Raw genomic sequence first — 26,531 nt, 5'->3', positions numbered from 1 at the left:
TGTCTATAATGTCTTGTATTTTGTTTTAATGCTTTAACGTCTCATGTAAAGCACCTTGAAGTGCCCTGTGGCTGAAATGTGCTATACAAATAAACTTGCCATGCCTTGCTAAAAACACTGAGTTAAGCTGACTCAGTGCTATGCAGGGTTTTAAAACCAGACTGGAAACCTCCAGGATATTATGTTCGTCATGTTCGTTATTGCACATACGAGAGGATGGCTCAAAACAGACAGGCTGAGGGGCATTCAGAACAGAGTCGATGGTTTTAAATAACATGTGGGTTATGGCGGTTAGACTCAATAATGTTTGATAGATGTTCTCTTTTGGCCTCTTCAACAGTGTTCTGGTAAGAGCGCCAGCATCAACATTTAACAACTGACCTGTGGTGTGGTAGGAACTTCAGAACGGTGATTGACAATAACATTTCATTCTTATTCCTTGTAATATTTTGGGGTGTAAAGTGTGTACCATAATAATGAGTAGTGGTTATTATATGAATCTGGTTAGACAGTGAGTCTGGTGTGTTCAGTGGCTCCACCTCCCTGAGGGTGGACAGTGGAGCTGTGGTCTCCTGAGGTGATGGAGGAGCGTATTTTATTGAAGAGCCAGTCTGTGTCTCTGGCCAACACCACTCCCACAGCCGGGCCAGACCTGCTGTCCTCAGGGCAGCCAGGAACACAGGCTCGTTCACTAGCACTCATACACACAATACCTGGGCAGGAGACAGAGGTCACAGGCTGGGTTAATGACACTACTGCAGTTCACACATGAACAAGCACTCATACACACACACACACACACACACACACTCATGCATGCACAAATGCAAATTGACACCAAAGTGACATGTGAGCATGGCTGTGTACTTAGCCAAGATGGTGACCTCATACATGAAGTTATTGAAAGCTAAGATAATAAGATTTTGATATTAAAGTATGTATGTCTCTCTTGTTTGTAAATACTACAATATTGTTTCACTTAGATGCTAACTGCATTTCATTGGCTTTGTCCTGGTACTCTGCACAATGACTGTTGACTATAAGTTGCATCTAATCTAACATTATGTTCTGTTTATAGTCCCAAATTCCATGTCTTTTGCTGTATGTTTGAGCGTTCACTTCGGTTCACAACCTATTCCTCATTTTCTAGATATTCTCTTATCAGTACTGTCTGATCTACAGCATGCCTTCATCTCATCTGTTTTCTGTGTAAGGATGCATATGGGTCTATACTGTGAATATAATGAGACAAATCTAATAGAACATTTTTATTTTTTTGGTAAATATTAAAGCATGTTTTCTTTTTTCATTTTATTGTTAACAATTTACAAACAATTATTCACACAAACATAACATAGTTCATATCTGGTTTGAACCGGTGTTTAAACAGACTTTACCGTCTGCTTAAATACACTAGTGTATGTTTCATGATATACTCATAACCCGTAGATAACTATCATTATGCTACTGCAGGTTTTTTGTAATCATTTCTGACTAAAATATCTAATACTGTACAATGACATTGAAAGGGTAGTTTTGTTTTTTGAAACAATTGCCACGTGTTAGTGCTTCTGTGCTAATGAGATTAATCTAATTGAGAAAAATGTTCGTTTTTTGGTAAATTTTAAAGCATGTTTTCTTTTTTCATTTTATTGCTAACACTTTACAAATAATTATTCAATGCAAACATATCTACTGGTTTGAGACGGAATATATTTGACTGTTTTACATGTAGCTTCCCACTTTTATACCCAATTGTTTTTTTTTTATGTACAGCCCTTAATAAACTATAATAAACTTTGACTTGACTGATTGAAGGACACGTCATCCAAACTATTAAAACATGTCAGATCTGAGTGGTCTCTCAGAGCACATGCTTCAACTACTGTAATCCATTTTACTGTTCGTGTTCAATGAATGTTATCCTGTAAATTGGGAATGTTATCCTCTAAACTGGGAAAGTTATCCTGTAAACTGGTAATGTTATCCTGTAAACTGTGTGCTTCACATCAACCTGGTTCTTCAGAATGATGGAGACCCAGATGCAGATCAGACACAGTTTAATTTTGCCATTTGCTCATATACAGTTTTGGTATAACATTATCAATACAGAACAAGGTAACATTTCTAAATAATATGCCTGTTCAAGAGACACCTCATGCCTTGAGTGTAAAAGAGCTAGTTCTGATTGGACTTGTTAGTCCAACACATGACCAGACAATCGAATGCCCACCTTGAAAGACAGACTGATGCTGTGTAAAAGAGGATAAAAGCGCCTGCTAAATGACTAAAATGTAAACAGAAAATGCAAAAAGAAGAAATTATGCTTTATCATAGGCTGAAGGCTACATCAGTAGCCTTTAATGTTCTAACTTTCGTATTGTCAAGTGCTGTAACAGAGATATAAGATGACAAACTGACCAACTGAAGTTCACATTACAGATGAATCATTCATTTGTACAATTAGTCAGGACACTGAACCGGTCATTTAACATGCACAGCGGTTACCATGGCGGTAGTTGACAGCTCCATTTGGGTTTCTATATTCATCTCTACCATTTCTATATGATACAAGCTGAGCGACAGAACCTCCTGACCTTTCAATTAAATGTGCGTAACATTAATAATACTTGTTTGTTTGGACCGTTCAAGACATTAAAGGTCGCCTAGACTGATATGTTATATAAAATTCTAGAAAATGCTCAAGGGGGAACCTTCTGGGACATAATAATCTCTATTATCCTGTGTGTTGTGTGTGTAACAATTTCACTACTTACTCCCACATTGTAACTTAACTGTAAAAGATGCAACATAATTCAAAAACATAATTGGTTCACAGATTAAAATGGTGTGATTCAAATGTAAGGAGGAAAAAAGACCCACATGGATTCAAATCAGCGGCAGCGGATATAGACAAACTGCCACGTTATAATCAATTCGTCTTGTTAAATTCAGGGCATGAAATTAACTTCAGTCACTTGAGATTCACCTGCCACCGTGGAAATGTATAGAAGTTTGGCTGGTGGCAGGTGTTAATTTCAGCAGGCCCTGTTCAAACTAATTTTGAACATAAATATCCAGTGTAGTAAGATGCAGTGTCTTCTACCCACTCGCCTATGGTCTGATGGCAACCACGCTCTTGATACCGTCAACCGCCAATGATTGTGCTCGGATTAGCCCTGGTCCAGGTCGGTATACTATTCAGGGGTATACAGAATACCGACCTTGACCAGGGCTATGCTCAGATAGTTTCTGACAACAACTAGAAACTGATTATCAACAACTTTTCGTAAACCCGGGTGATATCAGGTGAGAGTAGGCTACAGTATAGAGCTACAGAGCCTTTCCCTTTGTTGTATCCCTGATATACAGTCCCACCTGTTCCATCTCAGCTTCCTGTTATGTTCTGAACAGGGCCTGTAGGTGCAGAGGTCAGCCTGCAGAGGGCAGCCTACACTCCCAACCTCTAATTCTGGCAGAGGAGGGGGGGGGGGGGGGGGGCTGGGATCTACTGGGATCCAGTCTGATCTGGGATCTACTGGAATCCACTCAAGACTGTACATAGGACGGAATCCCTGGGAGTTCCAGAATAGGGTGTCTTTTCATAGGAAAGCTATCCCCAGTCCAGTACAGAAAAATACAGTGACATGTCATGCATACATGTGTTCTTGGTAACCATTATGGACTAAGCAGACATGACGTCTAGAGCTTAATCTTTCACTACAGCTGGTCAGAGTAATGTTAGAGCAATCAATTTTCCAATTATCCCCCCAAAATGAAAAAAAATCTAACAATTAAATAAAAAGACTGGTCTGTACAAAACCAACCAGAGGACAGAGGGACACATCATATTTACAAGTGCAGTCTCCATCTGAAAATACAGACTTAGTAAAAATAGCCTTCACCATGAAGCTACTAGCCAGCGATCAAGCCACTCAGACAGCAAGGTTCTGGAAGCAGATCCAGGACCAGTTACAGTCCCCAAAACCGGAGCTGAAGCATGAAGAGGTGGAGCTCAAAAACCAGACCAGCACAAAGCTCCTCCTGGTGGCTCGACTTTTACGCTGGTGCGTAGCACCTCTAGCACTCCAGCCCACTGGTGCTCTACCCCTCTAGCCCAGTAGGGGGCTCCTCCGCCAGCACCAGCTGCAGACCCCCCCAGGTTACAGGCTGGAGGGCTGGGCCTGCGGCTGCAGCGAGTGAGGGACGGGGGCCTCACAGTCCGGCACGCCCGCGTCCTCCCCGTTGCGCATGTATATCAGGAAGAGAGTCACGGTGGCGAAGGTGGTGGCGTTGACCGGGAAGGCTCGGAGCAGCGTGGAGGTGAGGCCGCGCGTGAACACCCTCCAGCCCTCCTTCCTCCAGCTCTGGCGCACACAGTCCGCGATGCCGCTGTACTGGTTGACCCCACCCACGCCGTCCGCCTGGAGGCGGGACTTGATCACGTCCACCGGGTAGGTGGAGAGCCAGGAGGCGATGCCGGACATGCCGCCGGCGAACAGCAGCTTGGGGATCATGTAGGGGTCGTCGGGCTCGCAGCCCAGGGAGCGCGTCATCACGTCGTAGGCCAGGAAGTAGACGCCGAAGCCGGGCGTCTCGCGGAGCAGCGTGGTCACCATGCCCCGGTTGATGCCCCTCAGGCCCTCCTTATTGTAGATCCGGACCAGGCAGTCCAGGGAGTTCTTGTATAGCTTCCTCTTGGACTTCTTCTCCCCGGTGCCCTGCATCTGCATGCGCGTCTTGGCCAGCTCCATCGGGCAGCAGATGACACACTGGATGGCGCCCGCCGATGCGCCCGCCAGGAACTGGTTGAGGGGCGTGTCCTTGCCCAGCTTGCGCATGGCATTGCCCTGCACGCCAAACACGATGGCGTTGATGAAGGTCAGGCCCATCATGGGGGACCCGATGCCCTTGTACAGACCCAGCATCTGGGGACAGCCAGAGGAGAGTTTAAACCTACAGTAGAGTATGATTAAAAATGGCTACTGTATACAGAGAGAGAGAGAGAGAGAGAGAGAGAGAGAGAGAGAGGAGAGGGGGGAGAGAGAGAGAGAGGAGAGGGAAAGAGAGAGAGGGGAAGGAAAGAACGATAACGGGGAGATAGGGAATAGGAGAGAAAAGGAGAAAAGGGAGGTGGCGAGAGAGAGGGGGGAGGCCAGGGGAACAGACTGATACACAAGAACAGAAAAAATGAATTGAGTGGCACTTTAAGAGTTGGCCAGGAGGAAGATGATGTTGGTGGATAAGGACACTGAATTTCATGTTTAGCCCTATTCCTGGCTTCCCTGGCATGTATCTGACCTTATCGTTTAAAGGAATAGTAAAGGGAAAATGCATGTTTAGCCTTGTTTTAAGGTTACTTGTGATCATATACAATGGTTCAGATCAAAAAGTTGACAAAACTAGCACTTTTGAGAAAGTCTGATAATTGCTCTACCACCGTTTAGGTCATACAATGGATGTGGATGGGCACCTTGAAAAATCATTCAAAAACATGTTAAACTCTCAATTTCAAAGACAGGAAGCTCACCGAGGGTGTAATTGGTGTCCGTTGGTGTTCTGACATCAAATCGCAAAGTATGTATCCTGTAGGGTTTTATTGATCATTTTATGAAATCCATTGACTTGTATTGAAGCGACCGTTGTAGATGTGTAGATCAATCCGCAGAGGGGATTCAGGAAGCGGAACTACTTACGGTAGCTATTGTTATTGTTTATGTTGCTAGGCTACCTAGTTTGCGGAAGTTTACACACATATGTGCTGCGACTAAATAGTTCTATGCTAAATATTTAAAAAAGCCTTTCCAGATGAACTAGAATCTTACTTTATGGCGAATTATATGTCAGAACGCCAACAAACACCTCGGTGAGTTTCTTGTCTTTGAAATTGAGAGTTTAACATGTTTTTTGAATGATTTTTCAAGATGCCCATCCACATCCATTGTATGACCAAAACGGTGGTAGAGCAATTATCAGACTTTCTCAAAAGTGCTAGTTTTGTGCTAGAACATGTGGGCAGAGGGAGGGAGGGCTCTGCTGGTAACTGCATTAGCACTTTCATTTTCCCACAACAGATGTAAGTTTCAGATTGAGTCAATATGGTTTGCAAGACTCATCCTTTCTAACAAACTTCCAATTATCATCTTCGACGTACAAAGGCCTTGTGGTACACCATCACCATTGTGACAACCATTTCCTGATATCCATTATCAATGCTGTTTCCTCAAACATATATCTATTGTAGGCTTAATCATAAGGCATTGGCAGACAGGTCTGGAACTGGACAAATGCTTCTCAAAATAGTACAAAAAATATATATAAATAAGAGATCTACTGGTAGACCTGGCATACCTCAGTAGAGTTCTACTGGTAGACCTGACATACCTCAGTAGAGTTCTACTGGTAGACCTGACATACCTCGGTAGAGTTCTACTGGTGGACCTGACATACCTCAGTAGAGTTCTACTGGTAGACCTGACATACCTCAGTAGAGTTCTACTGGTAGACCTGACATACCTCGGTAGAGTTCTACTGGTGGACCTGACATACCTCAGTAGAGTTCTACTGGTAGACCTGACATACCTCAGTAGCTCAAGTGTGTTCATCTTAATATAGCCCAGGCCTGCATAGTGAACTGACTGACCCCAGCTACTGATATGTCACCAGACCTCCACCTCCCTCCCTCACTCACACCTGGTCCTCACAGTGGACACCAAGTAGAATACCCTTCCTTGCCTTGGGGGAATTATTAAGAGTATTGGTAACAGTTGTGTAGTGGAGCAGCTGTGTACTAGGTAGGGGGGAGGATCACTTTCAGAGTATTTGAATGAGCTCTGACAGGTTGGCTGGCTGGTACACGCTGCTCATCTGACCCCGGTGCACAGGAACACGGTGGAACCAGACACTGGTTCTACCCGCAGGAACCAGACACTGGTTCTACCCGCAGTTGAAGCTTGGCACTGCTGGGGGCACATGGCCTCCCTCATTGCTGCGGCCACGTGCCGACTCACAACCTCAGAACGGCCGTGGAGTATTAGGTTTGACACTGCGTCAGAACGAGGCCAGGACACGTGGCTGTGTACCGTCAGCGCCGTGATGGGCGACAAGGCCATTCGGTCAGATGAGCAGTTGTGGGACAGTCAGTGTGTGTGTGTACTGGTACTGGTGGCGTACGGGTGGTCACTGGTCAGACAGAAGGCTACTCACAGACTCTTGCCGTATGATGGACTGAAAGCAGTGGTAGGTTCCTCGGTACAGAGGCTTGTCCACATTCTGAACTTGGAGTCGGACCTGAGCAGGAAAGAAGAAGAAAGCCACATCAGATCCATGGTAGCTACAAAATTCTAAGGTAGCTCTATAGACAAACAACTACATGTACACGGGGGAACAATCAAATCAAGTGAAATACTAGTCTATTTCTCCAGTGCAGTGAATTTAAAGTGGCAGGGAAAGGAAAGTGGTTAGGGTAAGTGTTGCACAAGGGTGGGAAAAAATATAATTCGGGGGGTTGAAACTTGACAAAACATTGATAAGTGTACTGTGCTTGGATTTCTTTATCTCTGTAGTTCACAAAGGAAGACACGGGGGAGAGACAGAAGACCTTGACTGTACTTACTGGTTCCCACTTCCGTGGAGAAGTTGTTTATCCCTCACCCTCATCTACAACAAAGTCACACTTGTGCTGTTAAAGACAGCCCACCCTCTCCACCACAGTCCAGGCCTATTCCCGCCCTCCTCACCCCCATCTCTGCTGCTCAACCTCACCCACACATCCCTCAGGCCAGACCCCCCCCCCCCCCCCCTCCATCATCTCTGTCCCTACCGCCACATTCAACCTCACCTTTGCCCCCCTCCCTTCACTCTCACCCCTCCCTAACTTTTGCCCCACCACCTTTCACCTCTGCCCCCTCCCACACATCGGTCTCCCATCAACACTTTCACCTCCCCAGCATGCTAATACGTAGATGATAATCTGACTATATTAATTACCTGATGCATACTGTATGTGTCCACTGTGTCTGAGCCCCGACTGCTAAGATGCCCAAGTGCCCTACATGCCAGACAGACTGATAAACCAACCATACAGACAAAACAGTGTGTTATCAAGGGAAGCAGGAGGACAGGACCGCGATGTCCCATCGTGTTATTGGACAGATTCTACAGCAGATCATGTGCAATGTGCAGCCGCAACCCTGCTCCTAACACTCACCCCCACCCTGATACTAACACTAACCCTGCTCCTAACACTAGCCCCAACCCTGATACTAACACTAACCCTGCACCTAACACTAGCCCCAACCCTGATACTAACACTAACCCTGCTCCTAACACTAGCCCCAACCCTGATACTAACACTAACCCTGCACCTAACACTAGCCCCAACCCTGATACTAACACTAACCCTGCTCCTAACACTAGCCCCAACCGTGCTCCCAACACCAGCCGCCCCCAACCCTGTTCCTCACCCCAAGCCTGACTCACTCAAGAAACCAGAAGCACAACCCTAACCATAGCTCTGCAGGGCTCTCTGCATGTTGTTGGTAAACAGGCAAACTGTCAGTTTTACTGCTGGTTGTGTCTTCTTTCTTTTTTTTGCAATGCCTGTGTGTAGGTGAATAATGCTCCGTGGTTAGCTTTCTAGGTCAAAGAGGTGCATTTGGGTCACCTGTGTTGTGTTGGAATTCAATTCAACCTTTATTTGAGAATCTCAGAAAATAATTGAGGGGGATCCCTCATTTACAATGATGGTGAAATATATCGTAAATACAATCAAATATCACCAACAAAATCAGTTAAAATCAGTTAAAATAAGTATAGGGAATCACTAAAGTGGCTAAAGTGAAACATACTGGGTGGAGGTTGGAAAAATGACCCACAGCAAGGCCTAGCGTTAGAGCCATAGCCTAGACCCGGGTCAGAACAGAAACCCACCTTGACCGTGTTATTACACTAACATGATCCCATAGAGACTCCAATACCACCCTAACAGAAACCCACCTTGACGGTATCAAAGGGATGGCCAACCAGAACACCAGCAGCACCTGGGGAAGCAAGACAGAGAACAAGGTGTGTCCGGCAGTGTGTGTGTGTGTGTGTGTTCGAGCAGGACTGGAATGAAAAGCCTGCACACCTTGCCCATGGGGGTACAGGTAAGCCTAAACAATGGTACAGGTTACGGTAGTATGAGTGCGAAGAACGCGAGATGCTGTCCATAGCTAATAATTAATCAAATTCTGACATGAGGCAACACTGTTTGAATGGTGACTGGTTGAGAGTATGTTTGAATACCAAATGCATCACACTCAAGGGCAGACAATAAGGCTACACCTTCAGACCAAACAGACAGACAGTGCAGTCAGAGAGAATTACAGGCACACACAGACAAGACATATTCCCCATCAGCTGACCACTACACCAACAACACCTTAGGGTCATTCCTAAATTATAATTAAAAGTAAACATTGTCTCTGTACCCTTGTATCTGTCCTGCCCTTGGTGTTCTTGGAAACATGTGACACTAGCCTGACATGAGTGTGTCACATGATTTCAAGAACACCAAGGCCAGGACAGATATAGGCTACCATCAAGGATTAAAGGATGTTTATTTGTCTAAGATACAGATACCATGTACCATGAAATGCTCAGTTGGTGACCACACTGTAACAGATCTTAAGTCTGATGTAGTCCAACTGTACATGATCGCTCCTATCAAGGCTACAGTATTTAATACAGGATTTATCCAGATGGCCATTCTGCCCTATGTAAATGTCCTCTTACGACTACCACTGGATCTTTCTAATTCTGAAGCTGTTAAGTAGCCTAAGTATAAGTGTCCATGGAATCGTGTGGCACTACACTGACAGTGTCAGAGCCAAATACTGTAACATCGGAGTACTCTTCAATACGGAGTCACTCAACGACAGCCAATTCAGATAAGCCTATAAGTCACACTAGTTTACAAACAGTGTTGCTCTGCTGATTTTTTTTTTTTGCAAAGTAATGTAGACGTGGCTCTCAAGGTCTTCAACTAGAACCCTAACTCTTCATTAACCCCTACTAGTCATCAGACTGTGACCAAATGTGGGAATAAGCCTAGCCCATCTCCATATGTTGGCATTGCTCCTCAGGTGGCCTGTCCTGCCACGTCTGAGTAAAATATTAAATAAAGTATGTGTTATAATAAATATAAACATAGCATTATCCTTTTGGGAAATATTAAGACAATACATGCCATATTTTGATTAGTCAACTACATTAGTGACTGTTTCTCAAGGACAGCAATCATGTCCTCATTCCTGTAACTGCTTATCTACACAGGCCACAGAACCACTCCCAGGTGAGTACTAGGAAGGAATGCAGCTTGGTTGTCAGAACGGGCCCGTTTCAGGACTACTGTTACACTGCATCCTCCCATCCTTCCCAGTCCCCCACCTCTTCTCTCCATTTGAAGAAATCTCAGATCCGACTCACTGACACTGTCTTGCTTCTTCTTTTTTTTGCTAGAGAGATGGCTTTAAACAGCCCAATGGCATTGGCTATGAGACAGATGTGGTGATTTCGTCGGGTGATGGAAGGGAGGGAGGGAGGAAGGAAGGAAGGAAGCATCTCTATTCAGACAGGGCCTTTAGTGTGGGCGTACCAGGCAGCTAGCTACTTACCACAGACGTTTGCTTGGCTTGCGACTCATGATAGAAAGACCGGTATTTTTCCACTCACGTGTGGCAGGTGTCCGATATAAAACTAGCTAACAAAATCAATTCCGCGTGGTTTTGTAGTCTCGTGGGCTGTAATTCATACACGTGTAGCTAAGTTAACAGTTACAAGTCATTTCACTGCAGTGCAGGTCACGCAGACAGGAGTCTGAAGCCACGTAGCTGAATTCGGCTAGTTACAGTAGCTAGCTATTGCTTGCCAATTGTCTCCCTTGGTTAGCTACTTACCTCCAAAGCATCCTGCAGCATAGTCCAATGCCATTCCCTCAATAATCTTTCAATTAGGCAAAATCTAGCTTTTCAGCTAATTTATCGGTGGGTATTCAGTTTAACGTTAATCTCTGAAAATCAGGTTTAGTGTAATAGCTAACTAGCTAGTCTAGCTACCGTTAGCTACCCTTCCTTGAGTATGCCAACTATGACAGATTCCTCATGTGGTTTACTGGCTGCATTTAACTAATCAGACTGCCTAGCTACCTAAGTAGGTTATCAATACTTATGTCTTCTCCAGTGCTAGCGCCTGAAAAATAAGGTAGATAATTAGCTTAATGAGTATTAAGTTAATTGAATTAACTCCTCTCTCCAAGTATTTGGTCACAACACTGGCTGGTCTGTCTATTTCTGTAGCTACATGAGTTCAAACAAGTGTGGGAGGGATATCTCGTTTGCCCTTTTGGAGGAAGGCGTTTGTCCAATCGGATCACATTGAGCAGGACACTCCCCTGCACACCCCTTGACATTGGCTTTCGGTGGCATTGAAGTGAACACGGAGTTGCGTTCAAAAGCTCTGATTGCGTCCTAGAAACCACTGATTTATGATCTTCTTTGTAAAGGGCGGCTGAGACATATTCATAGAGGGTTTTAACACATTGTAAAAGTTATGCCTTTTTTCGTCAAGCGACCCTCTACTTGTCTCTGTCAGGAGATAGTCGGCCAAAATGTCTCTGTCGCAAGATAGCAATTTAATTTGCTTTGGGTTTCTGTTTTGATATATATATATATAATATGTTGATTATATATAACAAATACAGTGAAGACATGATACGGTATTCATAGCTAGTATTCTTTTTTTGGACACTTGGTGACCCATACCGATCTCTGCGTGTATGGGAACTAGCCTCTACCGGCTGCGGCCTGGCAGTTGTTGCACCACGAGTCATGAATCACGGTGACACAATTCCGTGCGTGTTTGACTGTGATTGTGCCGCACTGGCGGCACTGATAGGCTAGCAAATGTAGCTGTAGCATCAGTGGAGGTCGTCCATGGTCATTTGGTGTCCATGCCAAGCTTTAATATATATTATACGGGTGATACAGGTGATGCCTATGCCTAAGACGACGGGATCTTTAAATGATCGAACTTATGAAGCCGAAAATTGAAGTTCTGGAACTGTAAGAGAACATCAACGTTACTAGTTAGCTAGTAGCCTGCTGTGAATGGTGTGTGAGGTTGTACTCTGGCTAGACCTGTTCTCTAGCTGGCTGACGTTAAAAAGATGCATTTGGCCGATTTCGTCGCTGGTTCCGTCGGAGGTAAACAGAGAGACATTGTGAACCAAATCGTATGTAATGTTAGAACGTCAGCTAGCCAATTGATGTGGAAAAACTACTACTAACGTCATTGCCCTCCCCCAACCCCACTGTCCCAGATAAAAACGGATTTGCAACATGATAGTTTATTTTCTGTGATTGTAGGGGCATTTGGAGTGGCTGTTGGATATCCCTTGGACACAGTAAAGGTATGCATGAATGGCTTGTATTTGAGGTGTATGCTTGCTAGATGTGTTCTAATTTAGCTAAACATATCTTTGCAGGTCAGGATACAAACGCAAAGTAAATTCACAGGAGTTTGGCACTGCATCCGCACTACATGCAAGACTGAAGGGGTGAGTTTCTTATACAATTCACCAGATTCTGATATGTCAGGCTAGATAGTTTTAAGATGTCTGTTAGTGCTGCGCTAGAAACACGCACACACACACACACATGCAACATCTGACACTCCAGAGATGAAGTGTGTGTACGCCTGTCTTCCTTCAGGTGAATGGCTTCTATAAGGGCATGTCCATGCCCGTCACCACTGTCTCCGTCAGCTCCTCAGTGGTGTTTGGGACCTACAGGAACGTTCTCCACTGCCTGCGTCAGTTGCGCGGTTCCAGCCCAGACGCTCCCAATGCCAAGCTGGACATCTTCCTCTCAGGGATGGCTGGGGGGGTAGCCCAGGTAAGCTACACGACAACTGAGGAAGGGGTGGGGGCATGTCTGTATAGAAGTGCTTCTCATTCTCCTTGGCTGCCAGTGTATAGTCGTTGGATTGTTACCCAAATTCATCTAGGTGTTCTCTCTCTCCGTCCTTTCCTCCCTTCACCTCTCTCTCCCCTTTCTCCATCCCTGCCTCCCTGTTCTTTACTCTCTCTCCTTGTCCTCCCCAGGTGTCGGTGCTGTCTCCGGCGGACATAGTGAAGGTGCGTCTCCAGTGTCAGACGGTTCCCTACCAGGGCTCCGCGGCCCAGAGGCCCAAGTACCGTGGCCCGCTGCACTGTCTGATGACCATCGTCAGAGAGGAGGGCGTGCTGGGGCTGTATAAGGGGGCCCAGGCCCTGGCAATGAGGGACGGGCCTTCCTTTGCCACCTACTTCCTCATCTACAACCTCATCTGTGAACAGCTGTCCCCGCCGGGCACCAGTCGGCCAGGTACACAGACAGCAAAAACGGTCACAACACCAGTAGATAACAGCCGTGTAGGTAGAACGGCTGAGAAAACAGTCATAAGTGTGGTCGTGGTGACTGGGGGTGAAGTTGTGTGTGTGTGTAGGGGGGGGGGGGGGCGGTAACAAAACATGTTCAGTCACAATTATACTGTTAAAACTAAGATGCCTGGATAAAAAAATATGTTTTCCAACGGATATATTTGACGAAAGTAGATTAATAAGCAAGCCGCTTTTCATTGCTAACTCACAACGGGGAGAGCCATGAACTCGCGTTTGCATTTCACATGAACGCAATCTGTTCGTGGACTACAAGAACGCGTCATTGATACCTTTGACTGCGCATGTCAAAGGTATCAATGACGCGTTTTTTTCAAAGATGGCGCGGTTTCAAAAAGGGCTTCACTTTTTCAAGCAGTCAGTGAATGGAGTGACCCTATCCAGTTCTATTAATACATCCATGGACTATCCCCAGACACTTCCTCTCAACATCCCTCCATCTTTCCTCCCTCTCCCCTCCAGAGTGGGGGGTGGTGCTGCTGGCTGGCGGCGTGTCTGGGATGTGTGGCTGGTGCATCGGGACGCCCATGGACTTGATCAAGGCCCGGCTGCAGATGGACGGGCTGGGAGAGCGGAGGTACAGGGGCTTCTTCCACTGCATCTCACACAGCGTCCGGACTGAGGGCCCCGCGGTCCTGTTCAAGGGCCTGGGCCTCAATTGCGTACGAGCCTTCCCCGTCAACATGTCGGTGTTCGCCATGTACGAGGTGGTCATACGACTGCTGCGCGTCACACCCTAGGCCTTGAGGGACATGGGAGCTCAGATGGACCCTATCTAAATCTTCAACGGTGACTGTTTGAGAGTGAAAGGAGGTTCTCCCGTTTTGCGTTTTACTTGGAAGTTTTAATTTGAAAAGAAAAAGGGTAATTATATTTTAATAATTTTTCTGTAGCTGTTTCGACTGACAGAAACAGGTTTTGGACTGAATGTTGATTTGTGATAGCAATATCACTATTCTCTCTCTTGCTGCTACAGTATGTACTGTATATTTGAACACTCACAATTTGCACATTAAGTATTATATTTTTTGGGGGGGGGGGGGACGGTACCCTCCCTGCTGTGAACAAATAACATACATTAGTATTCAGATATTATTTAACAAATAAGTATTTATTTAATGTGCTCCTGATAACCCAACATGTATTGTTCATCTTGTTGCTCGAATCAAGCAGCATCAATTCAAACCAAGAACCTCATAGGAAGTCAGTGACACATATGGTATTACTGTAGCACTGCTTTACATAAATTCCTCTTGAGAGGGAAGTGTCACTGTATACTAGTGTACATTTTTATATGTTTTACACTCTAATGTACACTTGGAGGAAGTTCAAGGAGTTCAAGTATCTGGGGGTCTTGTTCACGAGTGAGGGAACCATGGAGAGGGAGTTTGGCCGGAGAATTGGAGCAGCTGGTGCGGTTCTGCAGTCGCTTTACCGCACTGTTGTGACGAAAAGAGAGCTGAGCCAGAAGGCAAAGCTCTCGATCTACCGGTCTATCTTCGTCCCCACCCTCACCTATGGTCATGAAGGATGGGTCATGACCGAAAGAACGAGATCACGGATACAAGCGGCCGAAATGAGTTTTCTCCGGAGGGTGGCTGGGGTCTCCCTGAGAGATCGGGTGAGAAGTTCAGTCATCCGGGAGAGACTCGGAGTAGAGCCGTTGCTCCTTTGCGTCGAAAGGAGCCAGTTGAGGTGGTTCGGGCATCTAGTGAGGATGCCTCCTGGGCGCCTCCCTAGGGAGGTGTTCCAGGCGTTTCCGGCTGGGAGGAGGCCGCGGGGTAGACCCAGGACTAGGTGGCGGGACTACATCTCCGCACTGGCCTGTGAGCGGCTAAAGATTCCCCAGGCAGAGCTGGTTGATGCTGCTAGGGAAAGGGATGTCTGGGGCCCCCTGCTGGAGCTGCTGCCTCCGCGACCCGACCCTGGATAAGCGGATGAAGATGATGATGATGATGATGTACACTTGGTATACACATTGTGTATTATATGAAGTGAGAGGCCCATGGCTGGTTAGGACTGAATCACTCTGACCCCGTTTACACCTTGCATTAAAATGCGTTTTTGGTGATCAGATTGCAATCTGATCGTAACCACATGAAAGTACAGGTGTAAATGCGCCCAAAACGTTTTGAGGACGGATTGAGATCCGATCGGCCAAACTACCTCCGGAGGTGGTCAGGGACGCATGTCGACCACATTTAATAAAAGTGTAAACGGGAATGTGTTTTTAATCCACATATCAACAACGTGGGTGGAAATACGTAGCCGTTGGCACACGCCGGTTCCAGACAAGCAGCAACTAACCATTGTTTATGAATGACTACTATCTTAAATGAAGCTAAGCTTTTGGAGTGGGAAAGTGATGTGTCCTGATCTCAGGCTATTATAAGCCCAAAACGGCGGGGTCATCAGAGAATTTCACGAAGTAATTGTGCATCACCTGTTTAAGCAGCTGAGTTTGACACAGCTGTAGCCGATCGGCTATTGCTAGTTTTGCGTCCGATGATGTCCCATTAATATCTCAGCCAAACACAACTATGCTTGAACTTTTCCACTTGCCAGCTTGTGCTTCTCATTATTATATTTGGGGGAGTTGCTTGTGCACTGGATGGATTCTTTATTGGGAATTAGCCGTTGGATTGTATTCAGACATAACGTAGGCTACTGTTAAGGATCACAGCCGACTGATGCACTTTCCCTTCCCGCGATGGAGGCTTATCAGCCGTCTCATCGCTGACTATCATGATGCAGTTAGATGCTTTTTAGCCAAGTTAATATTATGGAAGCTGATGATGTGATAGCAAGAAAGCATAAAAATGGATCCTGGTGAAGGTTGGAGTCCAGACGAGTCTACTCTCAATTTGGTCGGACGAAAATATTCAAGCACAATCAGGATGTGACATTCGATTGTCAGCTGGACAGTCGAACGGATCGGGTTGAAGATACTCGAAACGCATATTATTGCCAGGTGTAAATGTAATCGGGCTAAATCATTATCTAGATCTCGATACAAGACACATTTTAATGCAAGGTGTAAACGGGGTCTCTGGGTACTAGTGACTGTGCTGAGTCATATGATTTCCTGTCATATGGTGGTGTTCCTCCGGTCTACAGCACAGCTACTGTAAGGTAACTGGTGTGAAAGTGTAATTTGGTGTGAGTGTAACCTGCAAGAGTTTTAGTGCACAAACATTTCTGCAGTTTATAGTGAAACAAAGAATATTGTTAATATAAACCGTTTAATCATTTGAATAATAAAGAAAAAGGTGCAATCACAAGACAGTAATGTATAGTTTTATTCGCCAGACTGTTGGTGTGAACACTAACTTGACCAGACGTCCCTCTCTGGCCATGCCTGGTCAAGCCGAGGTGTTTCAGTACTACAGACTGCAGTGATGCACATGAGCCGTCTGACACACTTCGTTTGGCATAAAATGTACACACCTTTCTGCTGAAATGAGCTCTACGTATGCAGGGACATAAACATCATTCTCTGGAATCAGCTGTGTTTGCTGCTGTTGTATGTAGTTAGCATGTGATATAACAACATGCTGAGTTGGACATGAGTAGGTCCACTAAAGAGTTGGGGTCAGTTCCATATGACTTCCTGTCCAGATAGGTGAGATCATGTCGCAGCTGATGGGAATTGGGGTAGAACAGACCGCAACACTGACGATGCTCATAGCTTCTTCTATAGCGCAGAGATTTATCAGATGATTGACAAGAGTAGCCAGAGGTTAATAATTGAAGTCTAGAGGCCTGGGGGTCATGAACTGTCTGACGGTCTCCTCTGTGACCTGCTTACGCCTCTCCTGATGGGCGGTGATCATTGGCTGCAGCGTCTCAATCAGAATCTTCTTCAGCTCCCCTGTGAGCAAGGCTCCACTGGAGTAGTCCTGGGGGGAGGGAGAGAAAGATAGAAACAGAAAGAAGAACAGCGTAATGCGTCATTTTAAACGGGACGGTCAACGGAATTCCTAGAGAATGTTCTTCATTCCGATTATTCCTTGTGACACGGTTGTGAAACTGGTCTTTATTGTGTCTTCATGAGCTCCATCAAATGGTAAAAGAATAAGGTCACTATATATTTTTTTTTTACATTTCTTTTGAAATGAAGGCTGAAAACAAAAGCGGAAGTGAAAACCATGGATTTGGAGCGAAATAGGCATAAGTGCACTAGCTTGGTGCACAAAATGATCTTTTAAAATATGAATTCCTTGAAGCTCTCTATAAAAGTATAGACTGCTCAAATATGTTGTTTTCAATTGATTAAATACAATCAATGAAAAGTCCCTTTTGCGCCAAGCCCCCATCCCTGTCCTTCCCTCCCCCATCCCCGTGTTCTTCCCTCCCCCATCCCCCTGTCCTTCCCTCCTCCCCATCCCCCTGTCCTTCCCTCCTCCCCCATCCCCCTGTCCTTCCCTCCTCCTCCATCCCCCTGTCCTTCCCTCCTCCTCCATCCCCCTGTCCTTCCCTCCACCCCCATCCCCCTGTCCTTCCCTCTTCTCCCATCCCCCTGTCCTTCCCTCTGCCCCCATCCCCCTGTCCTTCCCTCCGCCCCCATCCCCCTGTCCTTCCCTCCGCCCCCATCCCCACCTGTCTGATCTTCTCCAGCTGTTCATCGTCCTCCAGGAAGAAGGTGAGGTACATGAAGGACACGTCCACATCCGGGTTCCCGCCAAACTTCCTGTGGTCCTCCACTGTGTCCCTCCCTCCCGAGAACGCATGCTTGTTCACCTGGAGACATAACCATGACGGACACGGACATCGTCAGCTAATGGCTGTCGGTGTTTGCTGTCTATACAGTGCGACACGTTGCAGTGGTGCTGTATTGGAGTCGTGTTTGAGTGTGTGAAATCGGTATAAATACACTGCTCAAAGAAATTAAGGGAACGCCAGTCATCAATCATCATGGCGGATCTCCATGAACGAAATAACAAAGTTGAAAATCTTTATTGATTACATTGTGCAATTCGCCGAGAACAAAATGACGGTCAACGGAAACCAAAATCATGAATCCATTGAGAGCTGGATGTGATTAAGTGTGAGGACGTATCCCCTTAATTGTTTTGAGCAGTATATAAACGTAGTTCCTAGACAATTACGTTTTTCTAATTATTCCTTGTGACACAGTTGTGAAACCGGCCATTCTTGTGATCAGTATAAAGATAAACTTAATACTCAAAAGGTACCCGAGCACTAAAATCAGGAAGTAAACAAACTGAAATAAATCAACTGTCCTCATTGGGCCACGCAGCACTGCAGGCCCGACGCTGTGCTGGAGTTCGGCCAACTCACCTTGTTCTTGATCTGCTTGGGCGTGTCGGTGAGGAAGATGGAGGAGTTGGCGTCGCTGGCGGACATCTTGGTCTGAGCTCCCTGCAGCGCCGGGAAGAATGAGGAGTGGAGCAGCGCCGGCTTGGGGTAGCCGATCCTGGGAGCCACGTCACGGGTCATCCTGAAGTATGGATCCTGGAGGGGGGAGGGGTGAACATGACAGACATGAGGCCACCGTCCTGATGAGGCCACCGTCCTGATGAGGCCACCGTCCTGAAGACACTTCTTTTTCATAATACCAACCGGTGTGGACAGGACCGGAAGAAAGCTATCAGAATGGACCTCTGCCGGGCTGTGGATGTACTTTAAACAACACGCATGATCCTCCCCTGTCAGATAAAACTGTGTGTGTGTGTGTGTGTGTGTGTGTGTGTGTGTGTGTGTGCTGACCTGGTCTATCGCGCAGGGGATCAGACACTGGACATCTTTCCTGCCTTTGAAGATCTGAGGGAAGGAGTTGCTGAAGGACGGGGCGGCCTGGATGGCTGGGAAGCTGATCTTTCCTCGGGTGGGAGAGAAGAGAGAGAGAGACACTTTATCCTCACTGGCATATTCACAATAACCAGAGAGGTTTGGGGTACATTCACGTTCGCTGAGCGTGGGAAAAACTCCACTCCAGCAAATCCTGTCGCATCAGACAGGGTCACACACCAAACTCAACCTCCGGAGGATTCATTACGACCCGTCTCTGAACAGCTGTGAAACGCCGCACACCTGGACGCACAGCCGTCAGCGTAGAATCAGAATAATAACAGGTTTAGCAAAACTCTACGGCCCCCGGTCTCACCGATGCAGTCGCTGTCAGTGAAACCGAAGATGCCTTTGACCTGGTTGAAGGTGACGTGTTTCTGGATCTTCACCACGTTCCTGTAGAACTCTGGGGACGCCCTGTGGAAATACAGACCAGATGCTTTTTAAATTTTACCTGGAAGGACTGTAACCATTACATTAAGAAATATGTGGCTTAATTTTTTTGAGCATGGGCTGTGTATAGCGCAGCTTTTTTTATATCTGGAACTACAGAGAAATGCTGTATAAGAACAAAATATTGTTTTTTTAAGCACTGGTTTGACAATAATATTGTGTTCGTGAGTCAACTGCTAAGTCCGGATGATCTGCTGTTAAATTACAGTAAGAATTTGCTGTGGTATTTGATGCCATCCCTGCAGGCAGTCTTCTATTATTTAGCAGTGTTTAGAGGTACTGTATCGTCTCTTAAATCAGCCAACTGGGGCATATGGGGAAAATATTTCTTTGATTTATATGCGTGTTATTTCACGATTCTTAGATGCATTGCGATTCTGTCTTGAAAAATGAATTGTTCGATGCGGAAAACTCATAATTGGAAATTTAACCAGGCCAGGTCAGCCTGGCTTATGTGCGTGGCTGGCTTGTTTCTGTTCAGGACTGGTAGGATGGAAGCTAGTCATGCCACTGAAATAGATGTGAATTTAAATGACATAAAATAATGTCTGATAAATTAAGATAGGTCTTGTCGCCTGGACACATCAGTTCCAATGCTTCCAATGCTAATCCAGCACAATAAGAGTGGGATAGCCAACAACTAGTAGCAGCTTCCATAACATTAATGGTAGCGGTCCGTGGCTAAAGCAGTTACACTGATGATTCCTGTAAGTAAGTAGACGGTAATCTGTGAGAATGTCCCGCGTGGGAGTGCAATGCTCTGACCACTACTCTACTTATGGAATTTAGGTAAGGGATAAAAAGGTTGGAGTGAAAGGATGAACGTGTGGAGGTTTGGGGTATAGTCCCATAAAGTCATCCCCACTGACTACTGCCTCTTGTGGTGCCACCAGAGAGATGCAGGCCAACATTGTCAGGAGGGAAGGAGGGAGTGATAGCCTGACAAACACTATACTAGGTGAGCTGGCTTCCAGCCACGCACAAAAAAAGGGGGGTGGGGGGCCTGCGCTGTAAGCGTAAAGTCTTGATGGCGAAACGTTAAAAAAAAAGTAGGTGAATTGTAAGTCATGTAACGGATGTAAAACAAACATGTGTATCGTGTTTGAGTTTTGGTCAAGATGGCTGAGCATGACAAAGAAATCCGACCGGGACCTGCTGCTTTAAAAGCGAATGCACAGTATGGAAACACTTTGGCTTCCATGAAGTTGAAGGGAAAAAATACCTGGACAAGAGCCACACAGTATGCAAGTTGTGTCGAGCTAAAATGGAATACTTTGAGAACACAACAAACATGACACCAATAAAAAATGTTGATGCATCAAGATTCATCGATAATCCTTTTATAATCGCATAGTTGCCCTCTGAATCTGAATCGTAAGGTGGCAAGAGATTCCCACGCCTAATATTGACCATTAAAAATATTGAAAGCTTCCACAGAAGTACTTACTCGCTAATAAGATAAAGGAAGTCGCCTTTCTAATTATTCGGATGTTAATATTATCTGTACTTGTACTTTCTGTGACCAATATTCACAGACTGTTTTACACCTATTTTGTGATTGCCCATACACTAAGAAACAGGGGAAAGATATATCTAGATTTGTAATTGAAAAAATGTTGGATGACTATTGTAGGACAATGATAGGATGAAACCATAGCTAACTATAGCCTGGAAACATGCCCTCAATTACATTTCCCTGTTGCTATGGGAAATAATAACTGTTGCTAGGGCGATGATGGTGGGAGTTTTACCCCATGTAGTCCAGGTCGGAGAAGATGAAGGTTTTGTTGACGTCGAAGCCGCAGGCGATGATGTCCTTGGCGTTCTCCGTGGCGTAGCGGTGGCAGTCCTCCAGGGACAAGTCTTTCCACAGGTACTTCTCATCGTCTGTCAGCTGGATCACCAGGGGGATGTCAAACACGTCCTGGAGCCACCTGGGACACGGGACAAGATGGCTGACCCTCACTCTAGCCTTGACTCAGGTCACCACTACTATATGACCAGGGTTGAGTTGCAGAAGTGTTGTACAGTATAAGTGATGCAGTTGTTTGCTGCTTAGGTGTGTTATAGATTGTGTGTTTGATATGCTGTAGTTGTACTGTAGCTGTGTTGTACTGTGGCTGTATTGTAGCTGTGTTGTTGTAGTAGTTGTGTTGCTGTAGTTGTATTGTAGCTGTACTGTAGCTGTGTTATACAGTGCTTGTATTGTAGCTGTGTTTTAGTTGTATTGTAGCTGTGTTATACAGTAGTGGTAGTTGTATTGTAGCTGTATTGTAGTTGTGTTGTATTTGTGTTGTTGTATTGTAGCTGTGTGGTTGCAGTTGTGTGTTGATTTACTTGGTGAAGATGAAAGGGATGAGGTGTCCGACATGCATGGCCTCTGAGGATGGGCCTCTGCCAGTGTACAGATAGAATGACTTCTGCTTCTCATACGCATCCAGCACCTGGTGCATGTCCCTGCAGGTAAAAATAAACACACGCGTCAGATCACAACAGATACTAGCAGATTACAAAAATACATCACACATGAACGTGTGCTCTCTCTCGCTCCCGCTCTCTCTCACGTATGCATTCATTCACGCGTACTTTCTCTCACACAGACAGACCTGGGTTCTCTGTCAAATGCTTGATTGTTGTTGTCTGGCACAACAGAACCAATGGACTGTTCCCAAAAATGCAAACCCACTCACTTGACACTACAAGCAGACACAAGCAAAGTAATTAAATGGAATTCAAGTAGTATTTTGACCCAGGTCTGCCACACGCACGCGCATGCAAAGAGGAACCTGATCATATCAGAGCTGAAGATGAACCACCTGGGGCCTCATTTATAAACGTTGCGCAAGTACAAAAGCGTGCGTAACCCATGCTGAGCAACTTTCTATGCAACTTTCGGTATTTATAAAAAACGAGATGAGCGATAAGTTGGCGGAAGGTGTGCGTAACTCTTCGACCCTCCTTTAACTACGATAAGCACGTTTCTGGAGAAAGGGGAAAACGCGACTCCGATGGCAGAGGGATGAAACTCGGGAAAGTCTGCGAAACGCATGACATATTGAATAATAAATACATCGGTCGCTGCAAGAAACCCTCCAATGTGTCACACAGTTTAAACGGAATCAATCGCCACCCTAGCCTAATCACGAAATAATGTCGGCTTTGCTTTGGATGTGTCTGTGAATTGACCCATTTGTGTCATAATATAATGTTATGTTGTAGGCCTATTAATTTATAGGCTATCCCGAGAAGCATCACGGGCAGTAGCCTATGAATAAAAGCCACATTACGTTGATAACACAACACGACACGAGCCTAGGCTTATCATAGTAATGATTCCGTATGTCGATAGCCTACAACTATAAGGCCTATACCGCACCAAACAAATGTTGCATTCGGCGTTGAAGTATATTTATTCAGTTCATCATTTATTTAGTTAATTATTCGTATGTTTAATTATCCACCTATTCATTCGTTAATGTATTTATGTATTTATAGCCTATATTTGATTAGGCTTTTATGTTAACCCGAATGACCACTGAGGCAAGCCGCAATTACAATGATGTTGAGCGGTGAATGGAAATGTCCTACTTGAGGCAACTGTAGGCTACATTAGGCTATATTGCACATCATCATATATCCTCATATTGTCTTATGATTGTCATGTAGCAGGCATACGAGGAATGTGGGCCTAAAAACGCATGTCATCCCAATGCTCACATGCCGCTTTGGTAGAATTAGCTGTGCGCAAAACAGCGCATGGAGGTGATGCGTCTCCAAGTTGTAAGAACACAAGGGAGCAAGTTAGATTATTAATTTGCCGAATCGTCATGTGTGTAGCTATAATTACGCTTTATAGAATCACATGAAACTCATCCATGGACCCCATATATTTACAAGACCTCGATACAGGCACTGATATAGCTGGATTATAGTAGGCCATGACTCACGGGGCCTTGGATATGCCGGGACTTGGCACAGATGTTCTAATATGTGCTTGGCTATCCCGCAACATCCATTAGAACACGCAGCTTCTATATGCCTACAGAATGTTTTGAGAAAGTATGTGAAATGCATGATATCCCGGAAAATACACAAATTGGCTGCTGCAAAGAACCCTCAGATCTGTCGTACAGTTAATGGGGATACTTGCCTTAAGTAGTCACTATAGGCTTACATGTTTGCATTGTTATGGATGTCATTGTAAATTGACCCGTTTATACATTGATAAGTTAGGCATTTTATTCATGGGCCACCCTGTGAAGCATTAGATTAAGTGCAATATAGATCCAAACCCCATTACCCATGCAACAACACTATAGGCTTATAATGATTATCAGTTTGGATATAAGCAGCCACCTAATAAGGCCTACCGCACTAAACGAATGCCAATATAGCCTGCATGATAGATAATTCATTATAATCTAAATGGGACCACTCAGGCCTAACAGGTGCTCTTATCAGTCGTATCAGACATGTGAAATCATCGTTCCGAAAAGATCCTTTTGCGGCGTCTCTACCTCGTTGACCAATACCTCCACCTAGCATCGGTAAAATGTATCTTTCTCTTTCTGCCTTTTGCACTCGGCTCCATTGTCGTTGCATATGTATAGGTGTATCACTGACCATTTATAGGCAATTGTGGGCGTTAATTGGGGTGTGATCAGAACGCGCGTTCACGTGCGCCAAGTTAAGTGTTGATTGTGATTTATAAAGGGCAGCTGGCGTAGGCGTGCCTGAGTGAACATGGGTTGTGATACGCAGCGATTTATAAATCGGAGATTTTTTGTGCGTATATTTTCGTACTTACTTAGCTAAGCAAACTTAGTTACGTGGATCCTACACAATGTTTATAAATGAGGCCCCTGGTGATCAGTAGATATCTAAACTGACCTGTGTGAGAAGAAGATTCCTCTGCGCAGGAAGCGGTGAGCTCTCTGACACGAGATTTTCTCTATCCTGTCCACCAGCTCCTGGTCAATCTTACTGCTGCCAAACCGCACTGTGGACACACACAGAGGTTGACATCATTATACATCTCACACACACACGCACGCACACAACCAGGGTCCAAAATTAACTCTATTTATTAGCCAATAGCTGGTAGAAAATCTGTCTGGCTCATTTGTCTGGTAAGCCAAAAAGTTAAGTTTTGGACCCTGCACACCACCCTTTAACCTACAAGGGTCAGGTTTTAAGTTTAGAGTCAGGGGTTAGAACTGACCTATGAGTTTGTCGTAGTCCACTCCCTTGGCGCTGGTAGTGGAGACATTCCAGGGGTCCACCTGGTCCTCCCCATCCTCCTGGGGCCCGTTGTCCTGGCTAGCAGACACCTCGCTGGGGGGGCTGCCCTGTTTATATTCCTGTCCTGTCAGCTGCTTGTAGTCCAGCTTCAGCTGCAGCAGCAGCTTCACAGTGACATCAATGTCAGCCTGTAGGTCACAACACCAGATGTGAAACATCTATACTGGCAAAGTACCAAGTGAAATGGGGACATTACAGACAGGGAATGAATGAACTTTGTTCAGTTACGTTGCCCAGGAGGCGATTGTAAAATCTTACTTTAGCAGCCTTCTCTGATTTCAGAGTTCGGACTCTGTCACCTTGTTCTGTCAGTTTCTGATACAGGTCCATGGAGGTGATACCCCCTGATCCGTCTCCATGGCACTCTGTCATCTTCTGTCAGGAGTCAGAACCACACCTGTAGCAGAGGAAATCAACTTCTGTTAAAGAAACTGATCACTGTGTACTGCACTGAAATTAGATAAGCCACATTGCTGCACTAGTAGCAACCAGCACTATCATTGACAGAAATCCTACCCGTCACTTTCTTAGTCATCCAGCTGTAGCTATGAGGACACATATTGCAACCTTGCATCACCCAGATTAACTACAGGGTTGTAAATGTTATTATACTAACCCCAGTAATATACCACGACAGTGGCTAGCTAATGTTTATCTTTGCTGTGGCAAGTAAAGACGCAGACAGAGCTGCTTCATATCAGATAGCTGTATACTGTATAAAGCGCTCAGTCAATCCAAGCACTGACGCTAGCCTGATCATCTGGCAACCATTCCATATGTGAGCATGGTAGCGACAGCAAACCACGCCACATCACACCAGACCAGTGACGTTCAAATGACAACCACAATTATCAAATAAAAACCGGCCAAAGGGAGTAATTCAACTGATGTGAAGTAACAAAACAGCTGCATAAAACCTCACCGCTATATTCTTCAGTCAGCAGGTTGTTCCCTCATTCAACCAGCATTCCACTTGCATCAGCTTGACATGAACGGTGTTCGGAGAAAATGTGTCCCCACAATACAACTACTTGGTCTTAGTTCCCCATCGGGGATTCACATTGCGAATTTGTGAGTTTTAAAACGGTAAATATAAATCAATTTTGGAACCAACGAGAGTAGCCTCTGTTAGAACATTTCGTACAGTATATTTGCTGATTGTCCGCACAACGACAGGACAATCATCTACGTACATGAAAAAGAATTGTGGCGGAAGAGGTATTTCGTTCCGTCTGGCAAATTTCAAAATAAAAGATTTTCAACAAGGAGAAAGATAAAGTTTACTATAGCGGTCTTAAGCAGACCTTTCTTTCAAAAACGCGGTGCCTACTCTTGACTACCTACTTCCCTTTGCAACTCTAGACAACACAGCCAGAGATATTTTATTTATTTAGCTTTGATCAGATACTGTAGTTGCGTTCATGAACCACCTACAAGATAACATAAAGTCTAGTCTAGTCTAGTCTAGTCTAGTATCTGCAACCCT

The 26,531-nt window shown here is 45.3% G+C and overlaps 3 protein-coding genes across 4 annotated transcripts; 1 reads left to right on the top strand and 2 right to left on the bottom strand.

Annotated features, from left to right (window-relative positions):
* Positions 1–1,479: 1,479 nt before the first annotated feature.
* Positions 1,480–11,299, bottom strand: slc25a29l (solute carrier family 25 member 29-like). The gene is made up of 4 exons (XM_084437828.1): positions 10,941–11,299; positions 8,998–9,041; positions 7,207–7,290; positions 1,480–4,928 (listed from the first exon to the last, which is right to left on the bottom strand). Exons 1-4 carry the CDS (start codon positions 10,972–10,974, stop codon positions 4,164–4,166), a joined length of 927 nt encoding a protein of 308 aa, XP_084293954.1. The 5' UTR covers positions 10,975–11,299; the 3' UTR covers positions 1,480–4,163.
* Positions 11,300–11,988: 689 nt separating this feature from the next.
* Positions 11,989–14,287, top strand: slc25a47b (solute carrier family 25 member 47b). Of its 2 annotated transcripts, none has more exons than XM_084438103.1 (6): positions 11,989–12,104; positions 12,408–12,451; positions 12,527–12,598; positions 12,753–12,935; positions 13,145–13,406; positions 13,943–14,287. In XM_084438103.1, the coding sequence occupies exons 4-6, from the start codon at positions 12,774–12,776 to the stop codon at positions 14,218–14,220; spliced, it is 702 nt and encodes a 233-aa protein (XP_084294229.1). In that variant the 5' UTR covers positions 11,989–12,104; positions 12,408–12,451; positions 12,527–12,598; positions 12,753–12,773; the 3' UTR covers positions 14,221–14,287. The 2 variants fall into 2 exon arrangements, with proteins under 2 accessions (XP_084294229.1, XP_084294228.1); XM_084438102.1 differs by having other exon boundaries at positions 12,030–12,245.
* A 2,477-nt stretch (positions 14,288–16,764) lies between these two features.
* Positions 16,765–26,069, bottom strand: wars1 (tryptophanyl-tRNA synthetase 1). The gene is made up of 11 exons (XM_084438681.1): positions 25,968–26,069; positions 25,304–25,442; positions 24,966–25,173; positions 24,635–24,743; positions 22,082–22,201; positions 21,496–21,678; positions 19,608–19,708; positions 19,211–19,323; positions 18,782–18,955; positions 18,080–18,220; positions 16,765–17,379 (listed from the first exon to the last, which is right to left on the bottom strand). Exons 2-11 carry the CDS (start codon positions 25,415–25,417, stop codon positions 17,221–17,223), a joined length of 1,422 nt encoding a protein of 473 aa, XP_084294807.1. The 5' UTR covers positions 25,418–25,442; positions 25,968–26,069; the 3' UTR covers positions 16,765–17,220.
* Positions 26,070–26,531: the final 462 nt, after the last annotated feature.

This window comes from Borostomias antarcticus (genome assembly GCF_949987555.1).
Source record: "Borostomias antarcticus genome assembly, chromosome: 5".
Lineage (NCBI taxonomy): Eukaryota > Metazoa > Chordata > Actinopteri > Stomiiformes > Stomiidae > Borostomias > Borostomias antarcticus.
This window is presented reverse-complemented; position numbering and strand designations above follow the sequence as displayed.

What these genes read in the sequence shown, in the direction of transcription:
- slc25a29l (XM_084437828.1), bottom strand. Translation starts at nt 10,974, where the DNA reads ATGGCATTGGACTATGCTGCAGGATGCTTTGGAG. An exon ending in TGCTGCAGGATGCTTTGGAG is followed by an intron (nt 9,042 to 10,940) that starts GTAAGTAGCTAA and finishes TTGCTTCCCCAG; the next exon opens with GTGCTGCTGGTGTTCTGGTT. An exon ending in CCATCATACGGCAAGAGTCT is followed by an intron (nt 4,929 to 7,206) that starts GTGAGTAGCCTT and finishes GGCTGTCCCCAG; the next exon opens with ATGCTGGGTCTGTACAAGGG.
- slc25a47b (XM_084438102.1), top strand. Translation starts at nt 12,209, where the DNA reads ATGCATTTGGCCGATTTCGTCGCTGGTTCCGTCGGAG. An exon ending in CGTCGCTGGTTCCGTCGGAG is followed by an intron (nt 12,246 to 12,407) that starts GTAAACAGAGAG and finishes CTGTGATTGTAG; the next exon opens with GGGCATTTGGAGTGGCTGTT. An exon ending in CTACATGCAAGACTGAAGGG is followed by an intron (nt 12,599 to 12,752) that starts GTGAGTTTCTTA and finishes GTCTTCCTTCAG; the next exon opens with GTGAATGGCTTCTATAAGGG.
- wars1 (XM_084438681.1), bottom strand. Translation starts at nt 25,417, where the DNA reads ATGACAGAGTGCCATGGAGACGGATCAGGGGGTATCACCTCCATGGAC. An exon ending in ATCCCTTTCATCTTCACCAA is followed by an intron (nt 21,679 to 22,081) that starts GTAAATCAACAC and finishes CCCGTGTCCCAG; the next exon opens with GTGGCTCCAGGACGTGTTTG. An exon ending in TCCGACCTGGACTACATGGG is followed by an intron (nt 19,709 to 21,495) that starts GTAAAACTCCCA and finishes GTATTTCCACAG; the next exon opens with GGCGTCCCCAGAGTTCTACA.